This window comes from Buteo buteo, chromosome 6 (genome assembly GCF_964188355.1).
Source record: "Buteo buteo chromosome 6, bButBut1.hap1.1, whole genome shotgun sequence".
Classification (NCBI taxonomy): Eukaryota; Metazoa; Chordata; class Aves; order Accipitriformes; family Accipitridae; genus Buteo; species Buteo buteo.
This window is the reverse complement of record NC_134176.1, coordinates 54,352,551-54,376,807: the sequence shown is the minus strand read 5'-3', so window position 1 is coordinate 54,376,807 and position 24,257 is coordinate 54,352,551. Positions and strand designations below refer to the sequence as shown.

Below are 24,257 nucleotides of genomic sequence, written 5' to 3'. Positions count from 1 at the left end.
GTTTTGCAAGGTGTCACTGAGATGGCAAAACCTTCTGTTTAGTAAAAGGTGGCAGATGCGTATGGAAGAGTAATGTTCTATATTTAACTGTATCTTTCTTGGGTTATGGTGTTCATCATATATAAACAATTTCAAAAATGCTTATTGCCATGACTATGGAAACTTGGTTAAGTATTTCAGATGCATTGAATTTAAGCGTATTCATTATCGAGTACAAGTTAGCATGTTTTCCTTTTGAGTACTATTTATCTGTTTACTGAATAGCACCTATTTCTGTTTCCAAAATTTTATCTCCCTTGAGCAGAAGAATACGTATTTTTCATTTAAGCAAGGGAATTAATACTTTTTAAAATCAAGGTAACCCAAAAGTGGCAAATTTTTGAACTGTTTTATTCTTGGTAGACATGCTTGGAAAAATATATAAGATAACGTACTGGATTACAAAGTAAGCAGAGAATGTTGTTTTGTAGTAGAGGAATTTTCTACAGCATTTCAAACCTGTGTATTTCAATTGTGCTATTTCTATTTTTCTTTCATATCTATAAAGGGCTGCTGTTTAAAATTATGGAGTTTTGAAAAAACTAAATGAACATACACAACTCCAGATGATGGCAATCTAATCCTTCCTTTTTTGTATATGTAGAGACAAGAACAGTAGCAGAAACAATTATGATAACATAACATTTAAAGTGCAAATCTGAACAATGAAAAGACAGGTAATACAAAATTGAGGTTATAATATTTAATTCATTACATTGTCCTAAATAACTTACTGTTTGTAACAGAACAGAATTCAGTATTGCTTTAACAATCTTAGTTATTCATTTTTTCTATATTTGCATTCAACTTTCAATCCTTAGCACTGTGTACTTTAGCTTTGTGAATAATAATGAGATGCACTACCTATGTGAACACATTGTCCCAAGTTTTCAATAGCAACAAAAAATAATAGCATTGTGACTTGCTCAGTAAAACAATACTGAATTTTATTAAGCATTGCAGTTTCTGTGGCAGTTCAAGGTCCATTCAAAATCACATTTTTACTGTAATAAGATAAGATATATCTCATTAGTACGGCATTCATTTTGTACGTTTTCTTAGTAAAAGCCATAGAATCTGTAAATAGTGAATAATTTTTTATGTGTTGCTGCTGACTTTTCAGGTCATAGTTTATACTGAAGCATAATTTCCTACGTTGCTTGCAGCCTACTGTTGCTTGCAATTGAGTAGAAGGCATTTGAAACTTCCTGTGATTTCATAGAATGCAGGATGCAATTTGATGTTTGAGCATTTAAGGGCATCTGAAGGCAGGTTAAGGTCAGGTTTTGGAATAAAGAACCTTTTCTTCCTCTTCTTGTGAAGAAAACTACAAATCAGTTTACACTTCTGATAAAAAAAGTTCTAGTCACATTGAACTACGAAACTTTGATAGAAACAGCTGTGTCACATTGTACTGCACTAACTTATCTTTCATTCATTATTGGGTACAGTAATATTAGTAAGTACTAGATATTATATCTCTCTTTACATGAGAGTGATTGGTTGTCAAACAACGTTGGCATTTAAATAATGAAAATTTAGCCAACATTCCCATGAATAGGCATGTTGTTTCTATTGAGAGGTATTTTGAACTATTCAGTCATGAAAACAAATGTTTTGACTGAAGTTTCAGAAACTTCCCTTGCAGTCAGAGGTCTACCTGCAAGTACAGTAGGAAAGATAGTGGAGTCAGTACTATCAGTCTGTATAGTGGTTTTGTTTGTTTTGTTTTCTGAAAGAAAGTAGTAAGTGATATATTTTCAGAATTAGGATGACATAGAACAACGTGATTAGAGAGGAGCATGGTTGAGAGTTCAACAGCTGTGATGATTATGGGGTTAAAGCGCTTGACAACTGCTGGTGAGCAGAGGTCATGGTATTTGTGTTAGATAAGTGATATATTAGGGATGGTGTAAATTGCTTGTTCTTTGGCTGATTTAATAGTTTTCAAATATGAATTTATGAATTTCAAGTATATGTATTTCTCATCTATAATATTATTTACAGCATCATCTCTCTTTAAGGTAGAGTAGTCAAAATAATGCAGCTGAACATGCACATAAATTCTTAAGAAACCATATTTAATACCTTTCTGGTTTATATATAAATCTATTTAGGTCTCTTTCTCATGTATATAAGCACTAAAATTCAACAAATTACATTGTTCCTTTCAGAATGTTTACCTGTAAAGTCATCTGTATTTTGCTTTTTCATTTTTTTTGCAATAATTTGCCTCCCTCATGAGGGTTTTTTTCAACACTTATGAAAGCTTTTTTTCCACCCTATTTCACTGTTTATTTACTTCCACAGTAGCAAGTTAATCTCTTTTTTCCCTATTGTACTATCCGTAGTTTAGCTGTTGAATCCCTCCTCACCCCCGAGTCGTAGCATGCGTGATACATAGAATTCAGTAGTGTTTCAAAGTTCTTGAATCTGATGAACAGCTCATACATTTTCCAATTCTTTTTAGAGCAAGACCTGAATAAACACATTATTTCTTACTCCATCTGTTGACACAAATGCTCACGCTCTTCTTTCAGCAGGGAAGAAAACTTGCATTGCCTGTTCTGGACACTTCCCTGGTCCTAGCAAATTGAGAACAGGAGCCTGGGACTTGCCTGGGTTTGCACGTGCCGCACAGGGTAGCGATAGGCTATAGTTACACAACTTGATCAGCTTCTGAAACCAACTGGGACTTCAAATAGCCTCATAACTGTGCTTGGTTTGTATCCTTATCTGAGGCTGGTAGGTGCAAGAAGGAAAAATTTTAAACTATCTCTTCCCTACCTTCTGATTTCTTCTTTTCCCTTTTTCCTAAAGGGGAAAAAAAAAAAAAATCCATTCTGCCCTGTATATAGGTTTCAAGAATCTATTAGGTAGTTATAGAAGAATTAGATATTAGTTTTAGATATGTGGAGGAGATTTACTACATATATGTAGTCCAATACAAAGAGAACAGTATTATGCTAGTTTCTGTTCTTTGGTTTTATCTTCACAGTCTGCTCCTTTCCTGTTATAGAGGAGAGAATGTGTGGGTAATTTCTTTGGAAAGCTAGGAGGGATCCTACAAAATACTGTACTTAGGTGATTCTTTCAGTAAGAATGCGACATCTTATTATTTATTATTCATTTATCAGACATTCAGGAATCCTAGTAATAGGATCGTGCCTGAGTTCTGCTTAAAAAGAAAAAAAATTCCCCAAAAGCTTAAAATGTAAGTATTACATTAATCATAATATAAATACAGATGGAAAAGGGAATAGAAGGAAGCAAGAGCTAACTATAGAGCTTTAGAAGTTTCATTTCCTTTACTCTTTGTAGTCATTGTGATAAGAATAGCTTTAAATAGAATCTAAAGCACTATAGTGAGTGGGAAGGAGAATGAAACCTCACCTAATGCAGGAAGTCAGTGGGCCACATATGGCTAAGCTTGAGAGGAGTATAGGCTTGGCCTTTTACTGTATTTTTCTTTATGCTCTGCTTTCAGCCTGTGTTGGAGACAGGATGGTGGACTAAGAGATTCTTTGGTCACACTGAGTATGGCTGCTATTATACTCACATTTTAGGCTGTTTAAAAGAAACCTCTTTTCCCAAGCACGGATGTAGCATTTTGTGTGTGGGACAACATAAAAGTGCTTGTTTGAAAACTTAAACATGTGAATAGATAAATGCCAAGCTTGGATCACTGGTTTGAAGAAATGGTTTCTGAAACTGTTGGTTAGGTGAATTTGGATCAACTTTACAAGATAGTATTGAAGACCAAATTTAAAAGTATCTAAAAGGCTGTTTCCAGAATAAAGGGAAGAAGGAGAAAATTTTAAATGTATGCATAAGAAGATGTGTAAATAAATCTGATATTTGTTTTTAACCAGATCCAATATGACACTTTTTTTGGTGTGCTTAATTTAAGTTATTTGACTGATCTTTTGCTAATAAGAAATCAGATTCTTCAAGAAAGGTTCTGTTGTCTGTACTCAGCACATGGATTCTGATTTTTGAACTCTGAAGGAAGTGATTAATTTTAGCGGTATTCCTGATGCCAAGAACTTGCAAAAGGGTGTGCAAATATCTTTACTATATACACTGTTCCTAGAAATGACATCTTCTGTTAAATGTTCTTCATGTTATTCCCCTCAGAGTTGTGTCACTGAAATAAGACTGATGCCTATCTCTGTTCCTCAGCTAGTTTTCACAGTAGAGTATGACATATTTCTGTTTGGTCTGTACTTTTTTTCTTTTAAAAAAAATACTAATATGAATCACACAATGGAAACAGAAATAGAATGTATCACAAATATTGTGTTGTCATCTGTTGTATTTTGAGAGCTGGTTAAATATTGACGAAAAATGTTAAGATGTGAGAAGATAAGAAAGAAAATGATGACTGTGATAGAGTTCATCTTGAAAAAACTATTTGTTGATCCATATGCTTCTATAATTTCTCAGAAGAGGTCTTATCAGTTATTCGAAATGAATAATATTTCCACCTTCTCTTCCTTTTTTTGTTTTGTTTTGCTTGTTTTGTTTTGTCTTTGTTTTAATGTAACATGAACTTCCCCTGACATTCATGATCAGATGCGCCCTTTAAAGTTGTCATGCTGTCTCTGGGAAATTTACCATACATAGATTATTTTTTGTTAGAGCAGGTGTTTCTCTTGGGAACATAAAATGCTATTAAAATCATTATGAAGATAAATTACAATTCTTCCTCAAATGTGGAAGTTTTGCATATGGCTTTTTGATTTGCTCTTGAGATAGATTTCCTGATTTGGTAGCCACAGCTAGTGAATGTTAGATGGAAAAGCCTGCTATATTTGCCCGCTTCACTTTTGAAAACAGTTTTCCCGTAGTTTTAACATTAAAATGGAATCAGTTAGGCATATTCTTATAAGAGACTGTCATAATCATGTCTACTGTGTGTCCAGAGTGTATGCACATGCTGTGTTGTTGTATACAAGTGCATGCTAACTTCAGTAACTTTCAAAGAACTGGTGAGTGTAAACCTTATTTTGAGCAATGTTCAGCACAGGACAGTCAGGCTTTGAAGCATTTAGTTACAGGTCTACGTTCTTATTGCTCCAGCATTACGGCCAGCTCTATATTCTGATTTTCTTTATTAAACAGTATAAGAATGATTAGTTCTGACAAATGTAATATTAGCTGCCTTACTATCTTATGTAATATATTGCTTTATAATTGCTATGAAGTTGTAAATTTGAGAAATAGATTTTATTTAAATTGTTTCATAATTAGCCCTGTCGTTGAAATTTTGTACTTGGCAGGTTAGTCACATGAGTTGCACTTCATGATTGAAATATAATTATTGTGTAACAGCAATCTAATTATCATCTTTGTTACATCTACCTCGAATTTTTCATATAAAACTTAATTTTGGTAGGAGGCTGACTGAAAATTTAATTAATTCATGCTGCTTTTTGCAGTTTATTTCAGATTTCAGTTCCCCAGTAGAGGGGTACAAATGTTTTGAGAAAGACCATTCTTTTCCAACATTTTTAAAAAGGATTTTTTTTCTTTCAAAGTCATTGTTATATGTTAAAAACTTTTAGTTTTATTTTTAAAATAATATAAACCAAGGTTTGGTTTTGTATTTCAAATAAAAATACTTTAACTTAAAGTATTAATATTTTGTTTATGATATGTCAAGAATGATGTATTGTCATGAAATTTTACATTTATTTCCTTTCGACCAGTAAATTGCAAAATTTGTTCTCCATGCAGCCTTAATAACTGTGAAAGACTTTTTTTTGTTTGTTTTGTTAGTTTAGATTAGTTTATTTAATATGTCCTTTTTACAGGAGACTGATTTTCTTGCACAGTGTCATAATTAGTGTCTAATAGAGAGTATGGTAATAAACAAAATGTGGTCTACTAAAGACACAATCCTATATTCTATTTAGCAGTAGAGCAAGCAAAGTGATCTTATATTTCATCTAAAATCAGTAGCGTTAGCAGAATGTGGGATATACTTCCTGATATTTTTTCACTTCTTTTACAGTCTTAAATCCCCATCAGACTTACAGTGTCTTTTTATTTAATTTTCTTTTTTTCTGGAGAAGAGAGGGCATGCTTGGAGGCAGCAGTAACATTCTAGACTGTTCAGCAAAATTACAATTCATTCCCTGTAAAGCAGAGACTTGCTTAAAACAAATTGACAACCTTATTTTGCAGCAAAGATGATGCTTCTTTAAAAAAAAACAACAAAACCCAAAAACCTTTGCTATTAACAGTCTATTGTATTTTCACAGGTATCCAAATTATGAATTTATCAGTGATAACTCCATATCCTGGTCAGCAGGACTTCATAACCGATACACTGAAAACTCCCTAAGAGGTGTTATTCTGGATATTCACTTTTTGTCTCAGGCAGACTTCCTGGTCTGTACATTTTCGTCCCAGGTAAACAGCAATACAAATACAATGTAGAGTATATGTACCAGTTCTAAATCTTAGTTTTCTTCATGCTCCTGTTACCTTATTTTCAGTGCTCTTTCATGAAAACTTCAGGGAAGAAGTAAAGGCTGGGTATGCTATGTGAACATTTAGAGAACTGTAAGCACTAGTTGATTACTTCTTTTCAGTGGAAGTTACTGGCTTAATTAAGACATTTGAAATAAGCAAGACAGAATACTAAACATGTTTAAGAGTTCCTTGTTTTGCATAAAGTTAATGTATAACTTGTATTCATCCATTTCTATGCAGCTTAGTTAAGGCATTTGAAATAAGTAAAAAAAATTTTAAACATCTTTAACACTTCTTAATTTCGCATTAAGTTAATATGTAACTTGTGTCCATCCATTTCTACACATCAGTGCACTCTGCTACAGTTCAAACATGCCTGCTGTTGCCTTAGTTGATTGTGTGAATGGAAAAGAATGAGGAACGCAGACATTTAATTTCTCTACAGTTGATTACATTTCTAGCAATCCAGCAGCAGCGCAATAAATGTGAATTCTGACCACTGTAATCTGTAGAGACTTCTTGTTGCAGATAATTATATGCTACAAGCTTCCTTTCTTGAGTGGTCTGATGAAGCAAGTTGGAGTCCATTAGAAAACTGAATCATATACTTGTCATCATTGGCGTTTTCTTCTTTATTACGTCATATTGTATATTAATTTCATATATCACGAAAAACTTTTAAGATTAAAAATTATGAAAAACCAGTATTTTATGACTGATATGCTGATTCAAGTATGGCAAAATATGATTGAAATCAAACAGAGTGAATGTTTTTTACCTACTGTTGTCATATATGCTCTTAGGTGACACTCCTGGTTACAAAAGCATTCAACTATAGATGGCGATAGATTATGATCATGCATGATTGTACTGTTACATGGAAGTGGACACAAACCTGAAAGTTAAAATTAACTTCAAAATGAAACGTTTTCCACAGCCTCAAATGTAAATTGTCTTCAGTACTGTAATGACAATTAGATAGGTAACAAGTATAATATTAATATATGATCAATACAGTGATATATTGACCTTGACAGCCAGAATTCTTAATAACATTACCATGGCAAGAAGACAGCAAAACCAGAAAAAGTATAGAAAAGCCTCTTATCCTTAAATCATGCTTGTGGATACATTTTTTTCACTGTTCCCCAAACCCTGTGAGGAAAATGGCATTTTATAGCATATTTAGAAGGTTATTAATATAGGCTACTACAGACCAAGACATGAATAAACTCCAAAGTAAAAATCCTCAGTAAGAAAAGCTCTTGAGGAGCCATCCACTTTTATAATAATGTTTGATTCAGCTAAAGTATGTCCACTGAAAGATATCACAGTGAAAGAGGTAATCATCAGCTAAGACCTAGGGCTGTATGTCTTAAATGCCACACATGCATTGGTGTACAGACAGTTCATATTCTGAAGGAAGAACTCTCTGATCTTGGATAAAAACTTAATAAAACTGTAACATTTTCTGCTATTGTTATATGCAGGTAGCTGTGTTAAAAGTGGTAAATTTTGCTTTTAATAAAATACTGGGTGTAAACATAGAAGAAACGTTTAAATATACAAATGGCTTGGACAGAATATATTGTAATTGAATTGTAAGTGTTGGAGTCATTTCAAAAGAGGAATATATGTTAAAATACATTGACATAGTTATGGTGATACAAGTTGATGGGGATCTCTGGAGGTTGTCTAGTACAACCCCTTTTGAGGGTACCTTTGAGGTATGTGGTATCTTTGAGCTCTGGTCTCATTTTGCATCTCCCTGAGTTTGACAATAGACATGTTTGCTGGATGACATATTTGGTTTTCCAGAGTTGCAGAAAATTCTGCTAAAGTCTAGGAAATCCTGTATTAGACTGTTACTCTCAATAACCGGGACTATGAATTTGGTCCAACCATCTGCTTAATTTATTCTGGACAATTTCTTGTGCTTTCATAATTCAAACTCCTCAAAAATCATTTAGCACCAGTTTTGCTGGTCATGCAACAATGTGGATCTCTACAGCATTTTCATATATTGGGCTTTTCTAAGGTCTGTTGCAAGTTTTCCCACTGTTGAGAAAGATTTCTCTTTTACGGGTTTAAAATTTGATCCTCTGATAAACATTTGAACTACTATCCCTGCCCTTTCATCAATGAAATAAACAGTTTGGTGGTTACTTTGGCATTGAATATAAGCAAAATCAGGCTGTTAATGACCATCTTTTGCCCACTCTCTATGAAGAGAAAGTGAGGATAAGAATGTAGTCTAATTTATTTCCAGTGTGATTTTGGACTTTCACATTAATCAATTGCATGCTGGCTCTTTTCCATTTTCTTTTCCCTGCCAAAAAGTGTCAAAACTTCATTACAGAGGTATTGAGAGAAAATTACAGTATATTTGAATAGAATTGGGCGCTTTAGGAAGTCCCCTATATTAATTCTGATTTATGCCACTAAAACTAAATGAATACTGATACAAGTTGAAGAATAGACGTTCATTAAAATACTGTTGTTAAAGAAATGATGCCCATCAAGTGATGTAGAGTCAAGGGAAACAACCTACCTTGGCACTGTGTTTCAGCAACATCACATTAATTGAGATGTATAGAAAAGTCACGTGGTAGTTACACAAATCATAACACAGTAGCATGATTAAGATTGCATGTTAAAACAAAGAGCTTTTTTGTCTCTTCAGTCTTTATTTAGATGAAATCGTAGCTCCCTCTGCCTGACATTTTTCTTCATAATCTTATTTCCTTCCAGGATTTTTTAGTCTCTGTATTTTGCCTTGTACATTTAAGTATACAGGCTAGAAAACAAGTGAATCCATGAATAAAAAATGTGAGGCTGGCTTTAATTATAATCCTGCATGTGTATTCTTTGCCTACTGCCCTCGACAGCTTACAGTTTAGTTACCCAGGTTTGGCACTACAAAGGAAACAATTGCTGAGAGGAGATGTTGTAACTTTTATGTCAGGTATGCAGGACACTTTCACTAAAAAGCATTTCTACTGGAAAGATTTAAAGTCTTTTAGAGAGAGTGTGTGTGTGTATCCTCCTTCTGGGGTGCGCACACATGCAGAGAACAAAATATTAAAAACAGTCACAGAAGCTATAAAATAAATAACCTATTACCAATGCATGGGTAATCAAATTTGTTTCTGTATTATGGGTTATAACAAGTACTTTGAAATAATTAACTTCAGCCTGATCTTCTGAAAGCTACTTCTGAAAAACTATTTCAAAGATCAGATGGAGAGGGATAAAAGGAAATCTATCACATTTTTAAAGCAAATGCCTCTCTCAAAGAAGCTAGGAAAGTACAAATATGTCTAGTTTGACTGATCGAAGTTTTATTCACCATATCTTCAGAGGGAAAAAAGTAAAATCAAGCTTTACTATATTTACATAGACTGAAAATTATGAAAAAGCTCAAATGCTTCTTTGTATTGGAGAAGTCTGCTGTATTGTTAGTTTTTCAAGCTTTATCAAGCTTACGCAAAATCAGAGAAAGATACAGTAATGTAGATTAGAAGTCAGAAAGGTCACAGTGGCCAAATCAGACACCTGACAGAGAAGAGCTTTCTAGCCAATTGTTGAAAAGAGCTTTGTTTAATATAGTGGCAGCCTTTTGTGTTTCTGGCAACTCTGAGATACATGACACGATTCTGATGTGGGGACCTGGTTTCAGTCTGAAGAAAGTTCCCTTCATAAAATGTGATACAATACCACTTTAAAATGTATATTTCTCCTCACCAACATCATTATTGTCTTGCTGGAATTCAGTTTCATATAGTTGTCTTCTGTTGCCAACAGTCATAATTCTATCACTGTTCTAATATTAACAGTATTTTAAAGCCTTGAACTTCTGGAACTGCTTGATTGTGAAAATTTGAGCTTCCTTTAGAAAAGTAAAAGTAAAGCTTCATTATTGCAGAATAAATTTTGAAAATGTAAGTTTTAAAGGTTCAGATGGAAGTAAAACACAGTTTTTATTAGTAGTAGAAAAGGAAAATGAATTTGCTTTTACATTTGATTGGCTGCATATCATTCATTTTAAAAAGCAGGATAGCTAGTGTTCATATAGAGGTTTTCAATTTTTGCTGAAAAGTAGACTTTTCTAATTATTTATTTATTTATTTACCACATCTGATCACCAGAGTACTAATTAAAATGCTGCAGAATTGTATGCTTCTTGTTAGTAAATATGCAGGTGGTTTTTTTGGTGTCATTTTGGGGGGTTTTTTGTTTGTTTGTTTGGCTGGTTGTTTTTTACCTGGACATTCCAAAACTTGATCTGCTGTGAAATTTAATTGTTACACATTGGTTGCTGACTTCTGTGGTATATTGCAGGCAAGCACAATATTTATGACTCTCTTCTGTTTTTATTTCTAAGGTTTGTCGAGTTGCCTATGAAATTATGCAGACATTGCATCCAGATGCTTCAGCGTATTTCCATTCTTTGGATGATATCTACTACTTTGGGGGACAGAATGCCCACAACCAGATTGCTATTTATGCTCATCATCCACGAACTGCTGATGAAATTCCTATGGAACCTGGAGATATAATTGGAGTAGCTGGAAACCACTGGGATGGTTATTCAAAAGGCATCAATAGGAAATTAGGAAGAACAGGCCTGTACCCATCCTATAAAGTTAAGGAGAAAATTGAGACAGTCAAGTATCCTACATACCCAGAGGCTGACAAGTAGATTAAAAGGAAGACATTTGGCAGTAATTCTCAATTTTGATTGGTTCGAACCAGTCAGCGCACTAACTAATGGTTTATATGGGATTTGAATTTGCATTTTAACATGCAGTTAAAATCAAAGCCTTTAGCAATGAAACTGGATAAGAAGCTGAGAACAAATGGATGGGCTATTATCTGAACTTACTCTTAAAAATTTTTTGTTATATGCACTCTCACACATTCACACACAAAACTACATGCAACGGGAAAACTGTTGTTTTATACTTCTGTCTCTTTTCAGGATTTGTCCCAGTCATTAGTCTTACGTGAGCTTTGGGCTCTTTTCTCTGCCATTAAATGACAATAATGTTCAGACTTATAACACTGCCACATTGTGTAATTTGAGTGACATGAACATATTTTGTATGTGCAAAATTTAAAACATGGTGCCTATATTTGAAAAATTTGTGACCTTTTTAGAAGAGCCATGCCTATATTACAATGGGCAAGAGTCAATCTTCAACTGGTGTTACCGTGACCACTGAACTTGCTTCAAACAACAGATTCAGATTTCAGACTAGATTTCTTTACAAGTTTATTTTTAGCATTCCATTGATTACTTCTCATCATTAATAAAATAAAGGATGCATCCAACAATAAAATAGTCACTGTCTGTTAGGAATTTTTGTAATACCATGAACAGATTCTTTAGTATTGATAATGTTTCTGGACATTGCCTTTGATTGAAAAAAACAAAACACAAAACCCACAAAGGAAAAAGTAGCTGGAGTTTCATTGAATTTTTAAACACTCATTATGTAGTACAGCTGCTTAGTGGCACAGTGTTGCTCAGTTCTGCGGACAGTGGGTTTCAGCAGGATGACTTCAGTGGCTCAATTTCTTACATTTACTCTCTAGCACTGTTCTTTTACCTTCTGTGTTTCTCTTTTGAAAATATATTTTTTTAGGGTATTATAGATGGCCATTTATCATTTTGGCATTGAATGTAGTTACTTTTAAGGAAAATACTTCAGGTTATCCCGTTTATAGAACCTGTCAATCTAGAGTACTCTAAAAAAATCTAACAGTTTACCCTAAAAAATATTAGGTTCCAAGGAAATACACACAAGGATGAATTTTTATGCATGACATAAAGTTGTTAGTAATTCTTAGTGTTTTGAAATCTGTTGCTAGTCTGTTCTCTATTAAGAAAAGAGATAATTTACAAAATAATTTTACAAACAAATTTGTAGATTTGGGGGTTGTGTGTATATATATATATATTAAAAAAAATGTACTAGATATCAAGATGTTATTTCCAAATAGAAAGACTATTAATAGCATTATACAGATTTCAGTGCAATCCAGTCTGGAATACTGAAAGTGCAGAAAATGTTTACTATTCAGACACTGAGAAAATGCCACATGAGTAAAGATTAAAAAGCATGGCTGGTTGACCTTAACAAAGCAAAAGTTAAAAGGATGTTTAATTATATTTATTAATAGACCAAGGACAGTGTTGACGTAACGAATGGATGCACTTGACCACGAATAAATTTTAGGCTGAAAGGTAAAAGGAAATCTCTCATGGTGTGAAGTTCAGCAACAGTCTTCCAATTGGAATAGTGGTGAGTAAGATGGAACTTGATTGGCATGTAGAGGAATTAACAAAGTGGTTCTCCCTGACATTACTTGCAGGACTGATCCTATAGATACCTTCCAGTTATGTGTTCCTCAACTGAAAAACTATTTTGTGTTTGAAAAAGAATAACAAAATCAAAGTTGAAAACTGCTGTGGAAAAAAAAAAGATAAATTGCCTGTTAGCTGTATTAAATAGACATATCAGTAAAAATGAGCATAGATACCAAATGGGTTTTAAAGATGGGTTGAAGGATAAAGGCAAATGAGTAAGAGTGGCCGAGAAACGCTGAAGACTATGACTTTTGTGACTAAGGATGGCTAGAATTAACTGGTGTTTCTGTGTTTTGGAACTACTAAGGAAGCTGTTTGATGTTAGTTTCCTGTCTAAGTGATTCTGATAAATTTTTCACTAACTTAGCCAAACTTGCGGTATTTCAGAGGCACAAATGTAGGCTAAATTGTAACTTTTTCTTACTTAAATTTGAATTGTACATAAAAAGCTATTGCTGCTTTCCTTTTCAACTTGGGAGAAAAAAAATCCAAACTCACAAACATTTCTTCCTTAACGATTAGATCAATGCCTTTTATCTTTGGGAAAACTAATTTAATTATTTCTCCACAAATACTACATTATCTCTTTGATATTTATAGATTTTGAAAATGTTTTCTTTTTGAAGCTCTTTACTTACAGCTTCAGACCTCACCATTTCCAGCTCATTTCTTATAGTGTGATGCAGAAATAGTATTTGTAAATGAATTAACGTGTGAAAATTCCTTCATAGTCAGGTAACTCAATTGAAAATATCACTAAAGATGATAAATAACAGAACATCTAGGATGAGCCCAAAGGCAAGAGCAGATCTTCTGATGAAGTAATGAGAGAATTGAAAACACTGACGTTATAGAAGACATACCTATATAATGTGGCAATTCCTCAACAGACTACACCTGACAAAATAATGGCAAGGTACATGTGCCTCCTTACATATTCTAAGTACCTAATGAATAATTAGCTCATCATCTTTGACAGAATGATCACAAAATGGTATGAAATTATAAAATTATTGTTAATAATTAAGAAACATACTAATGTAGATGCTATGACCTTATTCCCCTGGGCCGTATGATCCTTTAGTGCTTATAATGCAGTACATCTCAGAGGAAGAAACCTAGCAATAGACTGCTTACTAGATGCATCTGTGTCTAGAGATTTGTTTCCCTTAAGACTACCAGTTAGTTACGTCTTAGAATCCTGGGACCTTGGGACATTAAAACTGAATTTGATTTATATTAAACAAAATAAATATTAGATACTTTATTCTCAGTTACAGTGGATTCCAGGTAGTATGGAAGGATCCATGGGTAAAGAAAATGAGACCCACAGATTTTTATTGTAGCTCACAGAAAAGTGAAATAACAGGAAATAAAAAAATTTGTCTTCAATACCTGAAAGAAAGCTGAATCTTTTGGAAGCTGTGAACTCATTAAGGTACTAGCCAGAATGCTTGCAAGCAAGCACCTATACATCTTGTTTCTTCCATTCGCCTTGTAGCTCTGCAACAATCCAGTCATGTAATGTTTGCCTCATACCAAACCACCATGTCTGACATCCGTAAAACAAAGACAGCCCTCATTCTCTTTTAAACAAGCTAATGTTCAATTAAATTTTTCCTCTTTAAGAAGCATTTGTGTGTGTGTGCATGCGTGCATGTTGTGTTCATAAAAAATAATATGAACAGTAGTCTTTTCTTCTATGCTATTTTACATTGTCATTGTCACGTTCTCTGTAATAACTTATTTGCCAGGTAAATGTAGTCTCTGGAAACTGAATATTCTACTTGCTTCTTACCAGCTGGGCTAAGGAATTTATTCTGAGTAGTTCAGTTAACTAGTCTTCTGTGATATTGGTGCACCTGGAGACTGGGGTCATCAGCAGCAGTTTGCTGCTACCACTGCAATTACACCAGCCTGAGTTCTGTCTCTGATTTTCAGTCCAGCCTACAGTCAGATGCATGGGATTCCCAAGCCTCCTCTACCAACATCCTGTCCCTGTGAACTTAAGAGTATTATGGATTTGTTCATGAAGGGTGATGTTTTATTTCAAAATTTTTAAATATTTGCCTTCAGAGAAGTTTTTTGTCTACCCCTTCTACCACTGAATTTTAAGGAAACTTGCAATTACCAGAAGGATTTCTCTCCTTTACCAATTCTTCAGAAAAGAGAAGTGATGAGTCCTTTCTTATGGAGAGAGATTCACAATGTGGAAGTTTCCTCTGTAATGGGTTTTATGTTTCTTTGGTATGCAATTATAAAATAAGGGTCTTGTCTTCTGAGACAGGAACATAATAGAATATAAAAGAGAAAAATTTCATTACAAATTCTTGATAAGGAAAGGGAGATTTTCCTTCATGCTGGCAGAGTAGCACCTACCATTTGGAACTTTTTCAAAACAGTGAATTGAACTTCTGTTTTTCCAGGTGATAAGTTTCTTTGCAATGTAGTCCCTCAAGTGTCTGAAGAATCCAGGTAAAAATCATTTGCTTAGTTTGGGAGGTGGGAAGAAGAGAGTCTGGTAAGAAGACATGATATTGTACTTTTAATTTAATTTGCTATATCTATTTATAAAACCACAGATAAACCTTTCAGTGCTGGGTTAAAGACCTCTGCCAGCAAAAGCATTCTGCTCTTTGCCAGAAACACTTAAAATTTGCAACCTCTCTTTTGATTTTTGCCTAATACCAGTCCCAGTCGTGTATAAATATCATGCTGGTCATATTCTGATCATTGGTTGTTACTATATTACAGTTTCATTCATATTTGGGTGGCCTGGGAGCAGGCTGTCAAAGAGCACAAACTGTTTGGTTTTCTTATCATGTTGAGCTAAAATTGCATTTTAAACTCACAAAAATTCCATTTCCCTAAGGCACCACTAGAATTCTAATAGTAGTCTACAGACTTTTGTCAAGGTCCTCTATATGCTCCTGCAAGCTTATCGGGAGCAAGACTGAAGCAAAGAAAGTTATGCATAAATATCAACGGCAAACAGGTTGGGTTAGACTTCATAGTATCCTGTTCATTTCTAAAAACTGTGAAATATGGCACTGCATGATACAAATAAGAGTATAGTATAAAATTTCCAAGTCTGCAGAAAAAATTGCTAGTCTGTCTGCCTGCATCACTGGTTGCATTCACTGTGTACAAGATTATCTCAGAATCAAAGTATATATGGCAGCGGTCTTCCAGCATTACTACAGGCATCTGAGAATCCCTTCAACTGATGTCTTTGCTCCTCTTTACTCCTTTTGGTGCCATGTACAAATACCTAACAGTGCTGATGATGGTTGCTATTCAGTGGAACCTTCCTTTATTTTGTATGCTCATTTCTTTTGACTCAACTTACTTGTCAGCAGAATCCTATTGGCACTGCAATTCAAGCAAGTTTGGTTTAATGCAAAAGCATGCCAATCGTTTACACCAAAATGTCTTTACCGTTGCTCAAAATTAACTTCACACTCTTAGGCTGACTCCTAAGGATACACTGTTGTGGGAAGGAGCAATCTCCACTGGACTATTCTGTACATGTTATATAACTGCTGACACATACTGGTTTTACTTTCAATTTTGCATGATTTTTCCACTTTATACAGACTCAAGGTTTTGTTTTTATTTTAGTATATTTATGAAGTGTTTTCTTGAGCATGGTGAGACAAAGTCCTGACTATCCTACGTTTTCTTCAGGAACCATATCGGATCTTACCACATTTCCTCTAATTGTCTTAAAGACATCCTCCAGTCACACCATTTTAAAAGAATCATCTAGATCGACATTTCCTGAAGACTATGACATTTTTATGCTTTTTATGCTTTTACCCACTGCCTACTTGCATCTGAGCCTGATCTGCCATGGTTGTATGAACTACCTTCAAACTTTTCTGCTTAGTGTGTTCTGATTTCCTTGCCTAGTGGCTAATGGTCATTACTTGACTAGGAATCCAAGGAACAGCAAGTGTCCGTATTTAATTTTTCATAATAATGCGAAAATATATTTCTTGCAGGTTTTGGTGTTTTGTCTTTTTTTTTACAAAACACATTTTTTTATTTTCCCTAAATGGTATAGTCAAGGATTCAAAGAGAAAACACCATAATCAGATGTGCCTAATAAATGTTTAGAAGGCTTACAAGGCATAGAAGTTCCGTATCTAGTAAGATTTACAGCTCACACTGTGGCAAATTTCTTGACCAGATGAAAGATGTATTCTCATAGCATTCCCTATCCATTTTTGGCTAGCACTTCTACGCTAATGCCTGCAGCTTAATATGCAAGCAGTAGGGACACAATCTGAATGCAGTCTTTTTACAGGACTATGAGAGGTCATTTTCTTCTCTTCAGTCTTAGAACCCTTTATTTTGCTTAGTTTTAGTATTCCTGCTCTCTTTCTTTGGCAAGTTTTTTTTGTATAATACAGCCGCACAATTCTCAGTTGCTCCTCTACAAGTAGAGCCACAAGGATATTACATCTCAGCTGTGAGAATCCACTGAATGAAGAGATTGCTGTCCACTTCAGCTGTCTACAAAAGATCTGTTTCTTAAAGAAGCTGAGTATGTTTGCTGATATCTTTCCAAACAGTAGCAACCTGAAGAATGGAAGGAGACCACAAAACAGGACATCCTACTTCCTTCTTTGTGAATGAGAAGGGATTGGGCATCTGTTATGTCCAACCAGGATAATGGAAAGCAGTTGACTAGTTGATGGGAGTAGTTTGCTTCACTACTTCAGCTTATTGCTGGAGAGTGAACTGTGATGAGTTTATAATTTTAAATCTGTGGTCACTTTGTAACATATATAAAATTTTATTTGTTTTCACTTGAGAATGAAATTGTTATACACAAAGAATAAGTTCAGATTTGTGGGATTAAACGGACAGTGTTTCTTCTTGCCTCAGATGGAGTTCATTGTGCACTAATGTTTCTTAAAATGATTTTTGCTTATGACTATATTTCAGTTATTCAGCAAAGATAGACAAATCTTGTTAGGCTGGCTTGACCATTTTTTTAACTCGTGCGTCACTAGAGATTATATAAAGGCTAGCCCTAATGAACCTTCCACATAATACATTTAGGATTGATGGATTTGTTTGCTTAATTTTTTTCTTTTGTTTATATACAACAGAAAAATTGTTTTCTAAATATTAAAAAAATGATAGTTAGGATGTGTCTGCCTGCCAAAATGTATTTCTCTAGGGCTGCTGATGTGTTATGACTACTCTTTATTACACTAATTCATATTAGCTCATGTTCTCATGTTATGAGTGTTTTACTCATTTCTTTTGTCTGATGTTTATATTATAAGATTTATGATCCAGGAGTCTCCTTTTATTTGTGCTTCCACCACTTTTGTCACAATGGGATTCTCGTCATTCGGTAGGATCCCTAGACAATACATTAATATGAATAATAATTGTAGTCGTAATACAGGTTGAACATTTAATCTATAATGCTAAATTCAATATGATTTTGTAGTGTTTGCTTTTATTTCTGTTGCACTAATATTTTGTTTAGTTAATATGTATTGCTTATTCACCATCATGTGTGCATGAAAAGAAATTCTTAAAAAAAAACCCCACCACCCAAGCCCTAATATCAGAAGTTGGATTCAGGAAGTATTCTTAGTTCCTTCCTACATGCTGATCAACTTTCTTATTGATAGTATATTTATATGTTTGGTTCTGAAACAGCACAATGATTCAGGAAATTACCTTGTATACTTTGTTTGCTGTTGTTCCTTCTCTTGGGACGAGGTAACTGACCATGTGTATGCTACATCTGATTCAATATGAATTGAAACAGGTTTATATCTATGCCACTGTTGACTGGCTTGGTATATATTAGTCAGTGAGAGTTTTGGAAGTAAACATGAACGTATATCCTTCATTTTTGTGCTTTTAAAATTGAATGTAGGAGAGTAAGTAAGAGCCGTTGGAATAATGGGCTTTTGTCACCTGTTGTTGAACTGGCTAGAGCTTACTCATGTCCTTTTTCATTCTCAAGATAACATATTACAGGAATATGCTATGGAGAGACAGATCCATACACCATAGACAGTTATGTATCTAATAGGAAGGGATAGAATCTGTTGAAGAGCCTGAAGAAACCTCTAGAAGATGAGGATGTGACCAAGGGAATGGTTGGCTTGACATAAAGGTGTTCCAGTCTTTGCTTTATCTGCCAATGTGATTGACTGGAGGTCTTGTTCTTCTCTTCCTGGGCTGCCCCTTCAGGATTCATCTCACAGACATACATTATTTTGTCATGACTTTATGCTGGATGGATATTGGTTCCAGAACGCTCTGTTACTTTCTCATAAGATGCGTCCTGTTAATGCAGGTGCTCCACTGTACTACCTCTGTAGTAAAATGGTCTGGATTTTCTCAGTGCTGTTTAGTTGATGTTGGTCTTCAAAGTTTCCCTTGAAGCATTTCCTTTTGGTAAAGCCATACACAATGGTTGAAAAAAAGAAAAGAATACAGTTCTTTGCTGATTAGAGTCTGATGTTTTATTTCTGAGATACCCATAATTTGCCTTGCTGACCTACAAAACCACAAGGTAGATTTTAACTTCTTTTCTGTGGCAAGTAGCTTACTACGGTTGGCTGTAGCCAACAATTTGGTGCTGAAAGTAAGCTTTAAGCCTCTGCAAGTATTTCCAGCTCTTACTGCTGTCTGAGAAAGAGTGATGACCCCCCTGACAGTAGAGGTATGGAAACCACAAAAACTAGTTTGGGCTAATTCTATGTGATACACTTTTTCCTATGAACATTACCACTCTTTTGCCTAAGTCTGTTCTATCCAGCTTTATTTTGTTTTAGAATTTATCTTGCAGTTCCAGGGGTACAGGACAATAGTGTTGTCCGTGTTTGAAAGGCAGTTGTAAATGAGTTTTCTAAGCATGTTGCTAGTACGAGGCACAGCAATGTCCATTAATCTCTTCATTTATGCAATATCTTCTCCAGCAACTTCTCTACCAGTGGTGCCAACCTAATTTCTTTGTTTTCAACTGATTTCCTCTCTGTCTCTGTCTTATACGTAGAATGGTCTTCTACTCTGTTCGTTCAGATCTCTAAAAAACCTGCATATATACAAAAAATAAAACCAGAAAATTAAACACAATTAAATTATCAGCACATCTGCTTTTTTAATCAAATTTTATCTTCTATATATCACATTTTTGAATTTTAAGTTCTTGGAAGCAAAAGATTTATTTTGTTATTGTTCAGACTTCTTAATCCTGAAACAATAAATAATAGACAAAAAAGGTTTCTGGAAGGAGTAAATCTTTTCCAAAAGCAGTAGATCATTTAGGCCTAGTACAAACATAATGAAAAAGAGAAATCCCATTAAATTCCTAAAAGTAGAACTGCATGAAAGATTACTCTGAATGCCAGAGTGAAAAATACACAGGATTATAATTTTTTTTTTTCCTGTTTTTCCCCTGTTGGTTTAACTAGCTCATCTAAGTTGCTGCTTATCTGTGAGGAATCAGCATTAATTAGCATCTGCTGAACTGGACAGACTCTTCAATGTACAAATTGCCTATCAGAACAACTATATGAAATTTTATCTCAAGACATTTTTAATCTTGATACAAAATTACCTTGATGTTCTGTTATAGCATTTAATATTTTTGCATTTTGAGGTTTTCAGATAACCGCTAGTAGGTGATATATAACATAAATGATAGAACTTTAAGTATATCCATCTGGAGAGAGTAGGAACAGCTGTCTATGCATAAGGCAATACGTTGATATGTCACGTTAATGAATCATTTTGATTCCAGTTACAGGATATGCAAAGTGTATCACTGTTTACTTCACAGCAGTATGGCTAACAAATGATTTGTGAAATCATTGTCCGTTTTAACTGGGATGTTTTTATTAAAGAATGGTAGCTATGACTAACAACAGGTTTCCATATTGTTTTGGTTTGACGTCTGTCAATTGTTTATCATGGCACACACTCATTGACTGAATAATAAAGAATGTAAACTACATTTTACTATTGCAGACAGATTCAAAGGATAGTTAAGTCCTACCCAGCAGCCAAACAAATTGCTTTGGGGAAACTCCCCAAATCACTGAAATTAAGAAAAGAATAAGTTAATAGATAAAAAGGCTCATACTGAGTTTAGAGAAAGGTCTCTGCTCTGGAGTCTTCAGACTTTCTGTCTAGGGAAGATTTAGTGTTCAAAGTGTGCATCGGAACAGTGTGCTGTACCCATGTTTTCTCATTATTACTATTTGTATGAGGATCTATTAATTTTACATTACTCTGATCTTATGCTTTTTCAGAATTCCTAACATTTGTCAAGATTGCATTTGTATATGACAATATAACAACAGTATGCTACATAAGCAAACAGGAGTTTTCCAAATGCTTTTTCCTTCTGTATACTTTATTATTAGTGCTCTGGAATTTATGCATGAATGCTTAATCAGATTGCCACATCAATACTGAAGTATCTGTAGCATGCTTGCAATTGCAGAAAACTTCTTTCCAGGAATCACAAATGGAAATTCCCTAGATAAGTGATCCTTATTTTCAGCAATAATAATATCATTTAGCTATATATCTGTTTGCAATGAAAGGAAACAAGCCTTTCTTTTCAAAGATGGTTGGAATCTGTGTTTTCCTTTTTGACTCCAAAGTCGGGTGTGCTGATGGATGCATTCCTTACAATTCTCTTGCTTCTGAGACTTCTCAAAAAATTAGGTAAAGCATTTCATACTGGTAATTTCTACATAGACAAGACAAAGTTAGTTTGCAGGCTTGTTCAAATTCTCTGCCAGTTTTCTGGCAAAAATTGGTGATTTTTTTGACTGATGACAAATTAATAATCTCACACTCTAACCTTTTTCAGCTCTACCTAGTAAGATTGCTTTTGTATGCTTTTCTGACCTATACAGGCTATGCTCAATAAAAGGTTAATCTGAATACCAGGAAAAAAATCTACTAAGAAAACCTAGGTATGGAAATAAAGAATTTTTTTTTTTTTTTTTTTTTTTAATTGCAGCTACTGATGGTAATGGCTATAGTTCTCTTTGCAAGCTTTGGGCCACTCCCAGGATTTGCTTCATGTGCACTTGCCAGCAATTAGTCTTCTGTCCTTTAAAAGGCAGTATCCTTTGTCTTTATACTCTGTAATGAAATTTCTAAAATTTTACCTTTGCCATGTGCTTCATGCATTTCTTCATTTTTTTGTGATATGTATGTTTTTTAAAACTGAAACAGCTACAACAGACTTTTGAAAGTTTTGGTATCAGAACCCTCTGACACACGTGCACATGTACTCTGTCTTTCATCGTTACAAGGTTTCCATTAAATCATAACCAAAGCTCCTAAAAATACTGATAAATACATCCAGCTCAGGTGTCATAATGGCCCTAATCTTTACTTGGTTTTGAATTAAGCTGTTCAAAATTTGTCTCTTGTGAGAGACTGACAAGTTCTCTAGTTTGCATCAGAAATTTTCAAACTAGATATGCAGTAGAGTGCAATGCTGTGAATGGTCAAAGCCACCAATGCTCAGTGTAATCCCAGTGTGTTCAAAAATTTTAACCACCTTTGCTCATTGGCAAGTACAAGAAAATAACATAGACCTTTTGCAAAGCATTTTGAACAAGTATTGTTCTGGGTATGTTTTCTAGCTAGTCATTCCTTCCATCAGTACTGAAAAAGGAGTGATTTCTTACCTTGTTCATTTATTATTTGAGAGAAAATTACAACTGAATAGGAATAAACACACGAAGAAAGAGAAAAGTTAATTGCTGCTATCTAACAGATTTACCTTTGTAACATGCCGTTCCCATATGTATTCCACTTTTTTCCAACTTTCCCCTTTGCTTCAGATTTCTTTATGCCTCATGAAGTCTATAATGGAAAAGAAATAAGAGTATAGGATGTTTCCTTTACACTATGCGTATATGGCTGAAGTGTACTTATGAATTGAAGGGTCTCAATTCTCTGACCTTAGGTGCAGGAATGCATGCCCAGCCCCAGTGGAATGCACACAGTGACAATACATCTGGAAAACAAGCTACCGTACAGGTATGTATTTTTTTAAATATTAAGGGTTTAATATTGAAAGAGTTGTGCATCTGCTCTTTTCTCAGTAGTTGTCTTACATATATATTCTACTCTTCAGTATCTGGTGTCATGGATGTTTTAGTTATCACCCATTACACTCTTGGACTGTAATATGGCAGCTGTTTTTGAGGGTTTAGGGCAAGAAGAGGAGACTGGTCCTCTGTCAGTTCTTTCCTTCACAGTGTTGGTTAAAAGAGGGAATAACTAGCAGTGCTTTTCCCCAAATATATGGTTCCCAAATTCATAGTGACATTTCTCTTTTTTTAGCCGTCACTGACTTAGGATTATTTATCCATGTTCTAGAATGTGTATATATATCATTCTGTCTATTTTATTTTTAGGCTTTTTTTATTTTGAGAAAATGTCGTTAGAGCAGACTGAGTGCTTTTATGAGAAACCTCAAGTCACTCATTTTAGGATTTGTTCCCTTATTGTCCAGTTATTCACAAGCAATGGTGACCACTCTAGATGGCAGTGTAAATGATGGATGTTCATTACCATTTAGCCCTGATCCTTTTAGTTCTAAGATCCCTATAGCTTTATATTTTGATCTTGCCAGAACCTGGCATTCAGTTATTTTCTTGAAAACAATATTTTTTTTCCTTCTTCATTAAATTAGAAATAATCCTATCATGAGGTCCTAAGGAGACCTGAACTGCAGGTCTCAAGATTTTAGACCAGATAGAAAGTTTAGCTTCAGTTGTTGCTTAGAGTAATTGCAGTGATTCTAGCACTGCTGCAGAATCTAGTCTACATCAGTATCAGCTAGATACTAGCTGTAGCTATTATTGCAATGTAGTCATATACCCAAGAGAAGTCACAGAATTCATTCTCTAGCTCAGCTGGATTAAACAGTGCATATTAGTGACACTCAGACAGTTATCTCTTTGCAAATTTAATTGCTTGGAGGTAAAAATTACTTTAATCTTTATCCAGGTTTGGGGGACATGTACTAAATGCAACTCAGCTAGCAATTTGCTTTGCTGTACAATAAAACCCTCACATCCAGCACAGATCCATATATTCTTGTGGTTAGAGAAGAAATCCCAGATACTTGTTTTCCATATGGTTATATTAGAAGCCTGTGCATACATGACGCCAGAATTACAGTCTCTGGATGGAGGAGTAGACATAGACAGTAAGGTATCTGAAGTGGTAGTTGAAATCTAGCAGTATGTTTAATGAGAGCCTTGGGGTGTTGCATGCATTATTAAGAGGTCTACATTAAAAATCTAGTGTTAAGCAGGCTCACTGAAGTAAAGAAAGGGGATAAAGG

The 24,257-nt window shown here is 34.4% G+C and overlaps 1 protein-coding gene across 6 annotated transcripts in view; it reads left to right on the top strand.

Annotated features, from left to right (window-relative positions):
* Nucleotides 1-21,063, top strand: part of FUT8 (fucosyltransferase 8) — a 135,844-nt gene extending 114,781 nt beyond the window's left edge. For 5 of the 6 annotated variants that reach the window (XM_075030986.1, XM_075030985.1, XM_075030987.1 and 2 more), the window contains 2 exons: nucleotides 6,306-6,456; nucleotides 10,904-21,060. In XM_075030986.1, the coding sequence (XP_074887087.1) occupies nucleotides 6,306-6,456; nucleotides 10,904-11,221 (469 nt within the window). In that variant the 3' untranslated portion in view covers nucleotides 11,222-21,060. Of the gene's footprint in view, nucleotides 1-6,305; nucleotides 6,457-10,903 lie in introns of all 6 variants that reach the window. The other variant, XM_075030988.1, reaches the window with a different exon arrangement.
* Nucleotides 21,064-24,257: the final 3,194 nt, after the last annotated feature.